The sequence below is a fragment of the Panthera pardus genome, unplaced genomic scaffold (assembly GCF_024362965.1).
Source record: "Panthera pardus isolate Hobbes unplaced genomic scaffold, ASM2436296v1 HiC_scaffold_10, whole genome shotgun sequence".
Classification (NCBI taxonomy): Eukaryota; Metazoa; Chordata; class Mammalia; order Carnivora; family Felidae; genus Panthera; species Panthera pardus.
In genome coordinates this window covers 110,249,911-110,262,935 of record NW_026526655.1, presented here as the reverse complement: position 1 = coordinate 110,262,935, position 13,025 = coordinate 110,249,911, and the positions used below count along the sequence as shown (strand labels likewise).

At 38.0% G+C, this 13,025-nt stretch overlaps 1 protein-coding gene across 10 annotated transcripts in view; it reads left to right on the top strand.

Moving 5' to 3' along the window:
• The window catches only part of SAP130 (Sin3A associated protein 130), a 79,936-nt gene that overhangs the window by 59,712 nt on the left and 7,199 nt on the right, over window positions 1–13,025 (top strand). For all 10 annotated transcript variants that reach the window (XM_019469485.2, XM_019469492.2, XM_019469488.2 and 7 more), the window contains 3 exons: window positions 2,439–2,797; window positions 6,159–6,407; window positions 6,573–6,698. In XM_019469485.2, the coding sequence (XP_019325030.1) occupies window positions 2,439–2,797; window positions 6,159–6,407; window positions 6,573–6,698 (734 nt within the window). The remainder of the gene's footprint in view (window positions 1–2,438; window positions 2,798–6,158; window positions 6,408–6,572; window positions 6,699–13,025) is intronic.

Here is a 13,025-nt window from a genome sequence, read left to right as displayed (position 1 = left end):
TTTTATGTAAATGGAATCTCAAATTAAATATATACTCTATATATGTAATATATATATTTTTTCATACCTAATGATGCTGGCTTATTTTTTCACCAAATGTTGTACTTTTGAGACCCATCCAAATTGTAGTATATATCAATAATTTCTTCTTTTTAGGGTGAGTAATGTTACATCACATGGGTATACCCGTATGCTTATTTACCCGTTTGCTTATTGAGGTTCATTGGGATTGTTCTGGTTTGGGGTTATTAGAAATAAAGCTGCTATGAACATTCAGGTACAGCTTCCTTGGTAGACATATATTTTCACTTCTCTGGGATAAAAATCCCGAGTATAGTTGCTAAGTTACATGGTCCATGTATTTTTCATTTTATAAGGAACTTCCTAACTGTTTTGCAGACTGGCTGTACCATTTCAAATTTCCACCGGCAACATGTGAGATCCTTGTATCCTAAAACCTTGCTAACCTCATTTATTAGTGCTAGGAGGTTTTTGGTATATCAAGTTGCTCTACATCCTTTCCTGTGCTTGCTATTATAAAATCTTAAGTTTTATTTTCACCGTCTGATTGGGGTGTGGTAGGATATCATCAAGACTTTAATTTGCACGACTCTAATGGCTGATGGTATTGAACATCTTTTCATGTGCCTGTTTGCCTCCTGGATATTTTCTCTAGTGTTTGTTCCTTATTCATATAAGTTTGTTCCTTATTCATGTTGTCTTCTATTGAGACTGTATGTTTTCCCAGTATTGAGTTTACAGAGTTGTTTATATATTGTGAATATCATTCTTTTATCATAGATAATAATGTGTTTTGGTTTGTTTGTCTTAACCATTTTTAAGTGTACATTTCATCGGTGTTAAGCATATTCTCACTCTCGGGCAGCCCTCTCCAGATCTATGCAGAACTGCAACTCTCTATGCCCATTATTCAGCCACTTCCATTTTCCCTCTTCCCAGCCGACGGGGGCCACTGTTGTACTTTTCTTTTTTCAGTGAATTTGACTACTCTGGGTACCTCATGTAAGTGGAATCAACATAATGTGTTTCACAAATATTTTTTTTTCAGTCTGTGCCTTGTCTTTTACTTCTTAAAGTGGTCTTTAGCAAAGCAAAAGTCTTAATTTTATTTTCTTTTTTTTAGCAAAAGCCTTTACTTTGCTAAAACTCAATTTATCATTTTTTTCTTTGGAGTGTACTTTTGGTATCATGTCTAAGAACTCTTGACTAAATCCTGGGGGGAGGGAGTTGTATTTTTATAAAACTTTTATAGTTTTACATTTTAAACTCAGATTTATGATCCATGTGGAATTCAATTTTGTATATGGTATGAGATTTGGTTTGATGTTGAATTTTTTGCCTATGGAAATCCAATTGTTTTTGGCCTTGAACTTGAGGGGGTACTTTTCATACCTTGAAAAGTACTGCTTTTCATATCCTGAATTTTCAGCATTAGTATGTAAACCTTTACAGCTATTAAATGAAATATTTTACTGGGATACCTGGCCAGCTCTGTCGGTAGAGCATGTGACCCTTGATCCTGAGTTCGAGCCCCATGCTGGGTGTAGTGATTATTCAAAAATAAAGTCTTTAAAAATATTTTTTTTTACTTTAAAAAATAATGTTTAAGAAGAATTTGTAATGACATGAGGAACTACTTCTGATAAAACTGAAAAAAATAGGATATATAGTTTTTTTCTAATTTTTTTTTAATGTTTATTAATTTTTTGAAAGAGAGACAGAGCATGAGCAGGGGAGGGGCATAGAGAGAGGGAGACACAGAATCTGAAGCAGGCTCCAGGCTCCAAGCTGTCAGCACAGAGCCCATTGTGGGGCTCGAACTCATGAGAACTGAGCCGAAGTCAGACACTTAACCGACAGAGCCACCCAGGCGCCTCAGATAAACAGTTTTAAACATTAAATGTATAGCTACATTAGAGGCCTGAAGTATTCTGGTAAAATAGCTGGAAAGTTGTGATGCCTCTGGGTAAGGGGCTGGGTATGTGAAGTGGAAGAAAATTATCTTCAATTTGTGTTCTTTTGAATCATTACCATGTGTGTGAGCTTCCTCTTCTATAAGAAATAGGTTTACAAGAAACTACAGACAAAGTGAGTATGATTGTGATTTCAAAACAAAACTTCATAAGGCAACATTTGCATTAAGGAATTGGGGGAGAAAAAGACTAATGTAGTAAAAGTTCTTTGACTTTTGATGATGCGACTTTAAGTGAATGCTATTTTCTAAGTTAATTTTATCACTGCTTATAAAATTTGGTAGGGTGGGCCCAGGTGGGGATATTTTTAAAACTTACCTTAAAGTTCAATATCTAGAATCAAACTAATAGAGTTAGGGTTGTGCTGTGCATTGTACAAAAAGAACTGGACAAACACCCATCCTCCGAGATGTTTGCTACATTATCTTCATTTTCGTGTTTCAGTGCCAAGCCTAAGTCAGAAATCCACGTATCAATGACCACTCCAGTCACTGTGTCCATGGAGACCGTGTCCAGTCAAAGCAACGACCAGCCCACCATTGCAGTCCCTCCCACGGCTCAGCAGCCTCCACCGACCATCCCAACCATGATCGCAGCCACGAGCCCCCCATCACAGCCAGCCGTCGCCCTCTCAACCATTCCCGGAGCGGTCCCCGTCACTCCTCCTGTCACTACCATCGCAGCTGCCCCTCCGCCATCAGCCGCTGTGGCCGGCAATCTCTCCTCTGTGTTGGGCCCTCCGGTACCTGAGATAAAAGTTAAAGAAGAAGTGGAGCCAATGGACATCATGAGGCCGGTCTCTGGTAGGTTCATTCCCGGAGCACTCTTCATTGGCACATGACACTCCTTGGGCCGGACTCCTGGGACCCTCAGCCGCAGAGCCCGATCCCTTGGGGTGCACTGTTTGCATTTCATTCCTTTTAAGAAAGAGAAGACTCCCTAACAAGGCTCCTTTTGAAAACAACCCATTTTTGCTTCCCTTTTAGCACTAATTTTCTTTCTTCAACAGAATCATGAAAAGGATTAACATTTCTCCAAGAATATCCTGAACTAGAGCTTCTGTGGCTATCTGTTGTATTTTCTTTTCCATTTCTCATTTTGGTTTCTGAGTCTTATCTCTTTTTTTCTTAATGTAGTTAAAACATTGCCAGTGTTATTTATTTATTTTGGAAAAACTGATCATTACTTTCAGTAATGTTACTGTTTATCTCTTTCGGATTTTTCTTTGTTATCTCCTTCCTCTACTAAATTTCAGATTAGTTTCTTTTTTTTTCTAGTTTCTTGTGGTATAAGGTTTATTTGAACTTTTTTCTTAATACAAACATTTATAGCATTAAAAAAATAAAAATAGAAAAAAATAAAATTAAAAATAGAAAATAAGGGTCAAGATAAATCAAGCCAAGGGCTAATTATCTAACAGTTTATTCCCTGCCAGTTTGTGTTGCCTTATTATGCAGTGAAGTAAGATCTATGTTGTTGAAAATACTCTCTTGATAAACTTACATGTGATTAGTTAAATCTTGAAATTACTCGCTACTTTCTTTCCCTCCTCTCCTTGACTCTGAACTTCCAGTGTGTGAAATGCAGGTTACTTTGGAGGTTTTCTGATTGTTTGTATACTTGTTAATAATTTATTGAGGAACGTTGCTTCCCCCGACTGCAAAAATAACACATCATGTACAGTATTTATGAAATGCCGATAAAGCCCAGGTGGAAGGCAAGTCATTTTGTACTCCCGTTACCGGGCGTTGCCCTCTTAGCATTTTGGCATAAAGGCCTCCATCCCCCATGCTGTTTGTTCAGTAAGGGGTATGGTTGTGCTGTGTCTGCAGTTATTAAACCTGCTGTTTATTTGTATTTAGTATGCCATGAAATATTCTTCTTACCCATTATTTTATATATATAATACCCACAATATTATTCTTACCCACATTCAGCCTCAGTACTCCGTTGAAAGACACCGTGGATAACCCAGCATGGGAAATTAAATGTTTTCCATTTTACTGTTCTCTCTTGATTTGGATAGTTCCTCTTACCTCTCTGTACTGGAAAACTGATGGTAATCCTGCCTCAAATTGTAGGGCTTGACACCAGGTACTGTGACACATCCTTGTACAAAACAAGTACATCTCCATCCTCTTGGAGCTTACGTTTTAGCAGGGGAGAGAAACAGTTAAGAAAAGCAATGACAGATACAGGCATACCTCAGAGAAATTGTGGGTTCATTTCCAGACCACCACAATAAAGCAAGTATTGCAGTAAAGTGAGTATCACGGCGCCTGGGTAACTCAGTCAGTTGAGTGGTTGACTCTTGATTTCAGTTCAGGTTATGATCTCACTGTTTGTGAATTCAAGCCCCACATCAGGCTCTGTGCTCACAGCACAGAGCCTGCTTCAAATCTTTTGTCTCCCTCTCTCTGCCCCTCCCCTACTTGCATGCACGGTCTCTCAAAGAAATAAATGCTAAAAAAATTTTTTTTGATTAAAAAAATAAGGGACGCGTAGGTGGCTCAGTAGGTTAAGTGTCCAACCTCATGATCTCGAGGTTCATAGGTTCAAGCCCCGTGTCGGGCTCTGTGCTGACAGCTCAGAGCCTGGAGCCTGCTTCAGATTCTGTGTCTCCCTCTCTGCCCCTCCGCCACTTGTACTCTGACTGTCTCTCAAAAATAAACATTTAAAAAATAATAATAATAAAGTAAAATGAATATCACAATAAATCAAGTCAAATGAATTTTATGTAAAAGTTATGTTTACACAATAAGTGTGCAATAGCATTAGGTCTTTTTTTTTTTTTTTTAATGTTTATTTATTTAAGGGAGCATGCACTCACAAGCAGGGGAGGGGCAGAGTCAGTGCAAAGCCTGACACGGGGCTCCATCCCAGAAACCATGAGATCATGACCCAAGCCGAAATCAAGAGCCAGACACTTTACCAACTGAGCTATCCAGGCACCCTGTGATAGCATTATGTCTTTAAAAACAATATACATACCTTAATTTAAAAATACTTTATTGCTGGGGCATATGGGAGGCTCAGTCATTTAAGCATCCAGCTCAGGTCATGATCTCACCATTCGTGAGTTCGAGCCCCACATGGGTTCTCTGCTGTCAGCATGGAGCCCACTTTGGATCCTCTGTCCACCCTGTCTCTTTGCCGTTGCCCTTCCCCCACTCATTCTCTCGCTCGCTCTCTCTCTCTCTCTCAAAATAAACTTTTTTTAAAAATACCTTATTACTAACAAATGCTAACCATCATCTGAGCTTTCAGTGAGTCATGATCACTGATCACGATCACCATAACAAATATAATAATAATGAAAAAGTGTTACCAAAATGTGACACAGACACAAAGCAAGCAGATGCTGTTGGGAAAACGGTGCTGGTAGACTTGCTTAACACAGGGTTGCCACAGACCATCAATTTTCAAAAAGCACAGTATCTGCAAAGCACAGTGAAGTGAGGTGTGGCTATGTGAGGGAAAGTCAGAGCTATGAATTTAAGAAGAGTTTTAAAGGGAGGGCCTCACTGAGGAAGTCATCTTTGAATAGAGGCATTAAAAAGATGAAGTGCCAGCTGTTCGGATATCTGGAAAAGGAGCACTCCAGGCCTGAGGAACATGCCTGGTGTCCTCCATAGCAGAGACGGTTCAAGCAGACAGTCCAGGGATAGTACTGGACTCCATAGGGTCAGAGATCCAAGGTCCTACCACCCCTAGTTTGACCTCGTGCTTTAGATTCAAGAGAGCTGCTAGAACTCCAGCTATCGTATCTGAGTTCCAGGGTGACAGAAGACAAGGAGTAGAAGGTCACACCTTCATTTAAGGACACTTATAAAAAATGCTACAAAACACTTCTGTTTTCATTTCATATGGCCACACCCATCTATAAAGGAGGCTAGTAAATAGTCTTTCAGCTGAGTGGCAGAGTGCCCATCTACAGGTGTAAGGGTCCTCATTTAAGGATGGTGAAATCATAATGTATTAGGGAGCAGTCGGCACCCTCTGCCACAAGTAGGGTGCTTAGCACACTACCAGCCACATAGGAAGATTCAGTAAATGTTACTTCTCTTTTCTGTCTTAGCCATTCTCATTGGTTGCAAATCCAGTGAAGCTTCCCATAATGCATGGGTTCTCTCACACATGTATGTGCTCTTTTTCCTATGACAGCAGTTCCCCCCCTGGCTACCAGCACTGTGTCTCCATCTCTCACATTGCTGGCTAACAACCTGTCCATGCCTACAAGTGACCTACCACCTGGTGCCTCTCCAAGGAAAAAGCCTCGAAAGCAACAGCACGTGATTTCTACAGAAGAAGGGGATATGATGGAGACGAACAGCACTGACGACGAGAAGTCCACTGCCAAGAGTCTTTTGGTGAAGGCTGAGAAGCGCAAGTCTCCACCCAAGGAGTATATTGGTAATGGTCACTTGGGCTAGTTATTGTCACGTGAAGCTTTCCCACTTAAGTTGGGAGTCCATCCCCAAGGCTGTTCCCATAATCCTTCTTAAAGTTACATCTTGAGGATTCTTGACAATATATAATAAGTTATTTAATGTCTTCCTTTTCTTTTCTTCTGAATAGATGAAGAAGGTGTGAGGTATGTCCCAGTGCGTCCAAGACCTCCCATTACTTTGCTCCGTCACTATCGGAATCCTTGGAAAGCTGCTTACCACCACTTTCAGCGGTACAGTGATGTCCGGGTCAAAGGTTAGTTTCCCCAGAAACATCCATTGTGAATGCATGAAATTGGTCTCAGTTGACTGTATGGTAATCATAGTAGAGTAGAAAGACAGAATTACAGTTTTCTAGTTTCCAGAAAACCCAGGGGGTGACACAGTGACCTCCTTAGCCCCCAGGGTAGTTATGGAAAAGCTTTATTGTTATTGGACATAGTCCACATTAGTCCCTAGGATGCTGAGAGATACATTGTAAGCCCCAGGAAATTTATTTTCCAAAACACCTTTTGTTTAACATGTGAATCTCCTGAAATGGTCTAGGGCAAGCCTTCAGTAAACGTTTTGTTGTGGTTGTACTTGAGAATTACTTTTTCATAAACCCACATATAGTAAAAATAGCTGATAGTACTTGCAAATATCTGCAAATATTTGTACGAGACGGTAGACTTTAGAAGCATCATTAATCTCCGGTATAATCATGGCACAGAGAAGTGTAAGTTTTCAGAGAATTGATCACATTTCCCCTTCCCTCAAATAAATTCTACTTGGAAACATCTCTGATGGTTTCCTTGAATCCTCAAGATGAGTCAGATGGTATGGACTATAATGTCTGCGAGCAGGGATAAAGCTTCTGTTAGTTCAGTCTCTGAAGGGAACTCCAGAGGTGGCTGCATGTCCAGCAGTTCTTATGAGTGGACTTTGAGGTCTGGAAAGAGGCTCGATTTCCAGATACCAGAGTGGTGGCCTTTGGTGGAAGCAGGGAGTGGCCCAGTAATAAACATCTCTTCACGACACAGGAGTTCCATGTCATAGCAGGAAAGTATTGTAAAGTATAGCCTGATAACATTTATGCCATATGGAAGGATTGTTACTACTGCCTGGGACTCGCTGTGCAAAAATTTATCCCAGGAAAGGTAATCTGACCACTGAAAGTGTTGATTCAGATGGTCTCTTGACTATTAAACTTTATTGATCTACTTTGCCCAAGCTTTAAAATCATGTTCATATACATAAATCAAGATGGAATATTGAAAATTGGTCAGGTAATTCACAGGAAGAAGAAAAAAAAAACAGAACAATAAGCAACACAGGAAACAAACTCACGATTAGTAGTGGAAGTTCTAGACACGCCATAAGTCAAGGAAGAGATAAAAAGACTATATGGGTTGGAAAAGAATAAATAAAACTATCTCTGTTTGCAAGTGACATCATTGTCTACATAGAAAATCTCAAGGATTCCATACAAAAAACTCCTGGAAGTAGTAAATGAGTTCAGCAAGGTCGCAGAATACAATGTCAACACACAAATCAATTGTAATTTTAGATACAATTTTATACTAAAATTGTAATTCTCGTATAAATCTAGCAAAACATACATGTTTGCTGATAACTATGAAATGCTGACTAAAGAGATCTGAATATCTGCGGTTTGTGAGTTTGAGCCCCACATTGGGCTCACTGCTGTCAGCCTTTCAGCGCAGAGCCCACTTTCGATCCTTTGGCCCCCTCTCTCTGCTCCTCCCCCACTTGCCCTCTCCCAAAAATAAATATTAAAAAAAAATGATCTGAATAAATGAAGAGACGTGCAGCATGCATGGATTTGAAACTCAACATAAGATGTCAGTTTTCCCTAGATCAGTAGGTTTGTTTGATACAGTTCCTAACAGACTCACAGAAAGATTTTTGTAGACATAGTAAATCTTATTCTCAACTTTACATGAAAGGTATAAAAAGTAGAATAGCTAAAATCTTGAAAAAAAAGAGAAATCGTTTTTTCTGATATTAAAGCATATAGTTTATCTATAGTAGTTTAAACAGGGTGGTATTTGCAGAGGAATATACATGTAAGTGCCTGGACTGGAATGGAAAATGCAGAAATAGACCCATACAAATATGCTCAACTGATTTTTGACCAAATGGAAAAATAATTAAGTGGAGGAAGGAGAATCTTCTTATTTTTAACAAATGGTGGTGGACATCCATAAGTGTAAAAAAAGAGAGAAATAGCCTCAACTTAATCCTCACACCTTATACAAAAGTTAACTCAAAATGGATAATAGATTTAAATATTAAATGTAAAACTGTAAAACTTTTAGAAGAAAACCTAGGATAAAGTCTTCAGGACCTAAGGCATGGTGAACAGCTCCTAGACACGACACCAAAAACACTGTCCACAAAAGGAAAGGAAAATAAATTGGACTTAATAAAAACTTCTTATCACTGAAAGACTCTGTCAGGATAAAAAGATAAAGTATAGACCAGGAGAAAATACTAGCAAACCACATATCTGATAAAGGGTTCATATTTAGAATATATGTATTAGGAACTTTCAATACTTAACAGTAAATAAAAACAATAATCCAATTAGAAAATGGACAAAGGCATGAAGAGACACTTTACCAAAGAGGATAACACGGATGGCATGCACAAAAAGATGCTCAAGGGGACAGAAATTTCCAGTCTTTAAGTGGGATCTGCACATAGAGACTTTCTTACAAAGTGTACTTTGGTGGGGAAAAGAGTAACTTTACAGTGGACACACCCTACAAACACCACCTCAGTCAGGTGTTCAAGGTCAATATGAATAATGACACATCGTGCTAATAGTATGCACTCTTCTGTTCAAACATAAGTGACTGTCAGTGTAGACTGCTGTATGCATTAGATGTTATATATAAAACTGATGATAACCACAAGTCAACAACTAGTAGTAGATATGCAACAAATATAGGAATCCAAGTATATCACTGAAGAAAGCCAGCAAACCATGAGAGAAGAGAGCAAAAGAAAAGGAACAGAGAAAAACTACAAAAACAACCATAGAACAAGTAACAAAATGGCAAATAGATACCTGTCCATAATGACTTTGAATGTAAATGAACTAAATGCTCCAACCAAAAGACATAGGATGACAGAATAGATTAAAAAGCAAGACCTATTTCAGACCTAAAGACACATGCAGATTGAAAGTGAAGAGTTGAAAAGGCATTGATCATGCAGATGGAAGTGAAAAGAAAGCCGGAGTAGCAATGCTTATATTGGACAAAAGCGACTTTAAAACAAAGAGACAAAGAAGGACACTATATAATCGTAAAAGGGAACAATCCAATAAGAAGATATAACAGTTGTAAATATTTGTGTACCCTGCATGGGAGCACACAAATACATACAGCAGCTAATAACAAACATAAAGGAAATAGTCAATAGTAATACAATAATAGTAGGGGACTTCATCCCACTTACATCAGTGGATCGTGCAAACAGAAAATCAACAAGGAAACAGTGGCTTTGAATGACACATTGGACCAGGTGGATCTAACAGATACATTCAGAACATTCCATCTCAAAACAGCACAATACACATTGTTTTCAAGTGCACATGGAACATTCTTCAAAACAGATCACATGTTGGGCCACAAAACAAGTGTCAACAAAGTAAAAAAGATTGAAGTCATACCCTGTATCTCTTCTGACCACAGCGCTGTGAAACTAGAAATCAACCACAAGAAAAAAGCTGGAAAGAATATAAATACATGGAGGTTAAATAGCATAATACTAAAAAAATGAATGGGTCGACTAAGAAATGAAAGAGGAAATCAAAAAATACATGGAGACAAATGAAAATGAAAACAAACACAATCCAAAATCTTTGGAATGCATTAAAAGGTGTTCTAAGAGGGAAGCTCATAGTAATACAGGCCAACCTCAAGAAGCAAGAAAAATCTCAAGTAAGTCTTACTCCTAAAGGAGCTAGAAAAAGAAGAAAAACCTGAAACCAGTACAAGGGAAGAAATAAAGATTAGAGCAGAAATAAATGAGAAGCTAAAAAAAAAAAAACAACCACGATAGAACAGATTAATGAAACCAGTAGCTAGTTCTTTGAAAACATCAACAAAATTAATAAACCTTTAGCCAGAATCATCAAAAGAGAGGACTTGAATAAACAAAAACAAATGAAACAGGACAAAGAATAACCCAACACCACAGGAGTATAAGAATACAAAGGAGTATAAGAGAATATTATGAAAAATTATGTGCTAACAAATTGGACAACATAGAAGAAGTGGATAAATTCCTAGAAACCTATAACTTCCCAAAACTGAGTCAGGAAGAAATAGAAAATTTGAACAGACCGGTTACCACCAATGAAATTGAATCAGTAATCAAAAAACTGCCAACAAACAAAAGTCCAGGACCAGATGCCTCCACAGGTGAATTCTATTCAACATTCACATGTAAAAATTTTTTTTAGTTTTAAGTAGACTCCATGCTCAGTGTGGGACTTGAACTCACAACCCCGAGATCAAGAGTTGCATGCCCTACCGACTGAGCCAGCCAGGCACCCTCTACCAAACATTTAAAGAAGAGTTAATACCTATTCTCAACCTATCCCAGAAAATAGAAGAGGGAAGAAAACTTCCAAATTCATTCTATGAAGCCAGCATTACCCTGATACCAAAATCAGATAAAGACACCACAAAAAAAAAAAAAAAGGATAGGCCAGTATCTCTGATGAACATAGACGCAAAAATCTTCAACAAAATACTAGCAAGCCAAATCCAACAATATATTTTAAAAAGTCATTCACCATAATCAAGTGAGATTTATTCCTGGCTTGCAAGGGTGGCTCATTATTTACAAATCAATCAACGTGATACATCACCTTAATAAAAGAAAGAATAAGAACCATGTGAATATTTTAATAGATGTAGAAAAAGCATTTGGCAAAATGCAACCTCCATTCATCATAAAACCTTCCAACAAAGTAAGTTAGAGGGAACATATCTCAACATAATAAAGGCCATATATGAAAAACCTATAGCTAACATCACAGTCAGTGGTAAAAACTGAGTTTTTCCCCTAAGAACAGGAACAAGACAAGGATGTCCACTCTCACCACTTTTATTTAACATATAACTGGCAGTTCTAGCCACAGCAGTCAGACAAGAAAAAGAAATAAAAGGCATCCAAATTGGGAAGGAAGAAGGAAAAATTTCACTAATTGCAGATGACGCATATAGAGAAAACCCAAAAGACTCCACCAAAAAACTATTAGAACTAACAAATGAATTCAGTGAGTTTTCAGGATACAAAATAATTATACAGAAATCTGTTGCATTTCTATGTACTATTAATGAAATACCAGAAAGAAAAATTAAGAAAACAGTTCCATTTACTGGTGTACCGAAAATAGTAAAATACCTAGGAATAAACTTAAACGAGGAGGTGAAAGACCTGTACTCTGAAAACTATAAAACATTAATAAGAGAAATTGAATATGACAAAAATGGAAAGATGCTTATGGATTGGAAGAACAAATATTGTTAAAATGCCATTACTACCCAGGGCAGTCTACAGATTTAATGCAATATCTATCAAAATACAACAGCATTTTTCACAACTATAACAAATAATTCTGAAATTTGTATGGAATCGCAAAAGACCCTGAATACCCAATGCTGTCTTGAAAAAGAAAAACTAGAGGTTACCACAATTCCAGATTTCAAGATAGAATACAAAGCTATAGTAATCAAAACAGTATGGTACTGGCATAAAAATAGAAACCTAGATTAATGGAACAAAATAGCCCAGACATAAGTCCATAATTATATGGTCAATTAGTCTTTGACAAAGGAAGCAAGACTATCCAATGGGAAGAAGACAGTCCATTCAACAAATGATGTTGGGAAAACTGGACATCTGCATGCAAAAGAATGAAACTGTTGGAGCACCTGGGTGGCTCAGTAAGTGTCTGACGTTGGCTTAGGTCATGATCTCATGGTTCGGGAGTTCAAGCCCCATGTCAGACTCTGTGCTGACAACTCAGAGCCTGGAACCTGCTTCAGATTCTGTATCTCCCTCCCTCTGTCCCTCCCCCACTCACTGTGTCTCTCTCTCTCTCTCTCAAAAATAAATAAACATTTTTAAAAATTTTTTTTAAAAAGGAATGAAACTGAGCCACTTTCTTAACACCATACACAAAAATAAACTCAAAATTGATTAAGGATCTAAATGTGAGATCATAAAAATCCTAGAGGAGAACACAGGCAGTAATTTCTCTGACATGGGCCATAGCAACATTTTTCTAGATAGGTCTCCTGAGGCAAGAGAAGCAAAATCAAAAATAAACTATGGGACCCTATCAAAATAAAAATCTGCACAGTGACGGAAACAACAAAACTAAAAGACAGTGTACTGGATGGTAGAAGATATTTGCAAATGACCTATCTGATAAAAGGTTAAAAGCTTTTATAACTCAACACCAAAAACACCTAAATAATGTAAGCAACAAATGAGCAGAAGACATGAACAGACATTTCTCCAAAGAAGACATCCAGGTGGCCAGCAGACACATGGC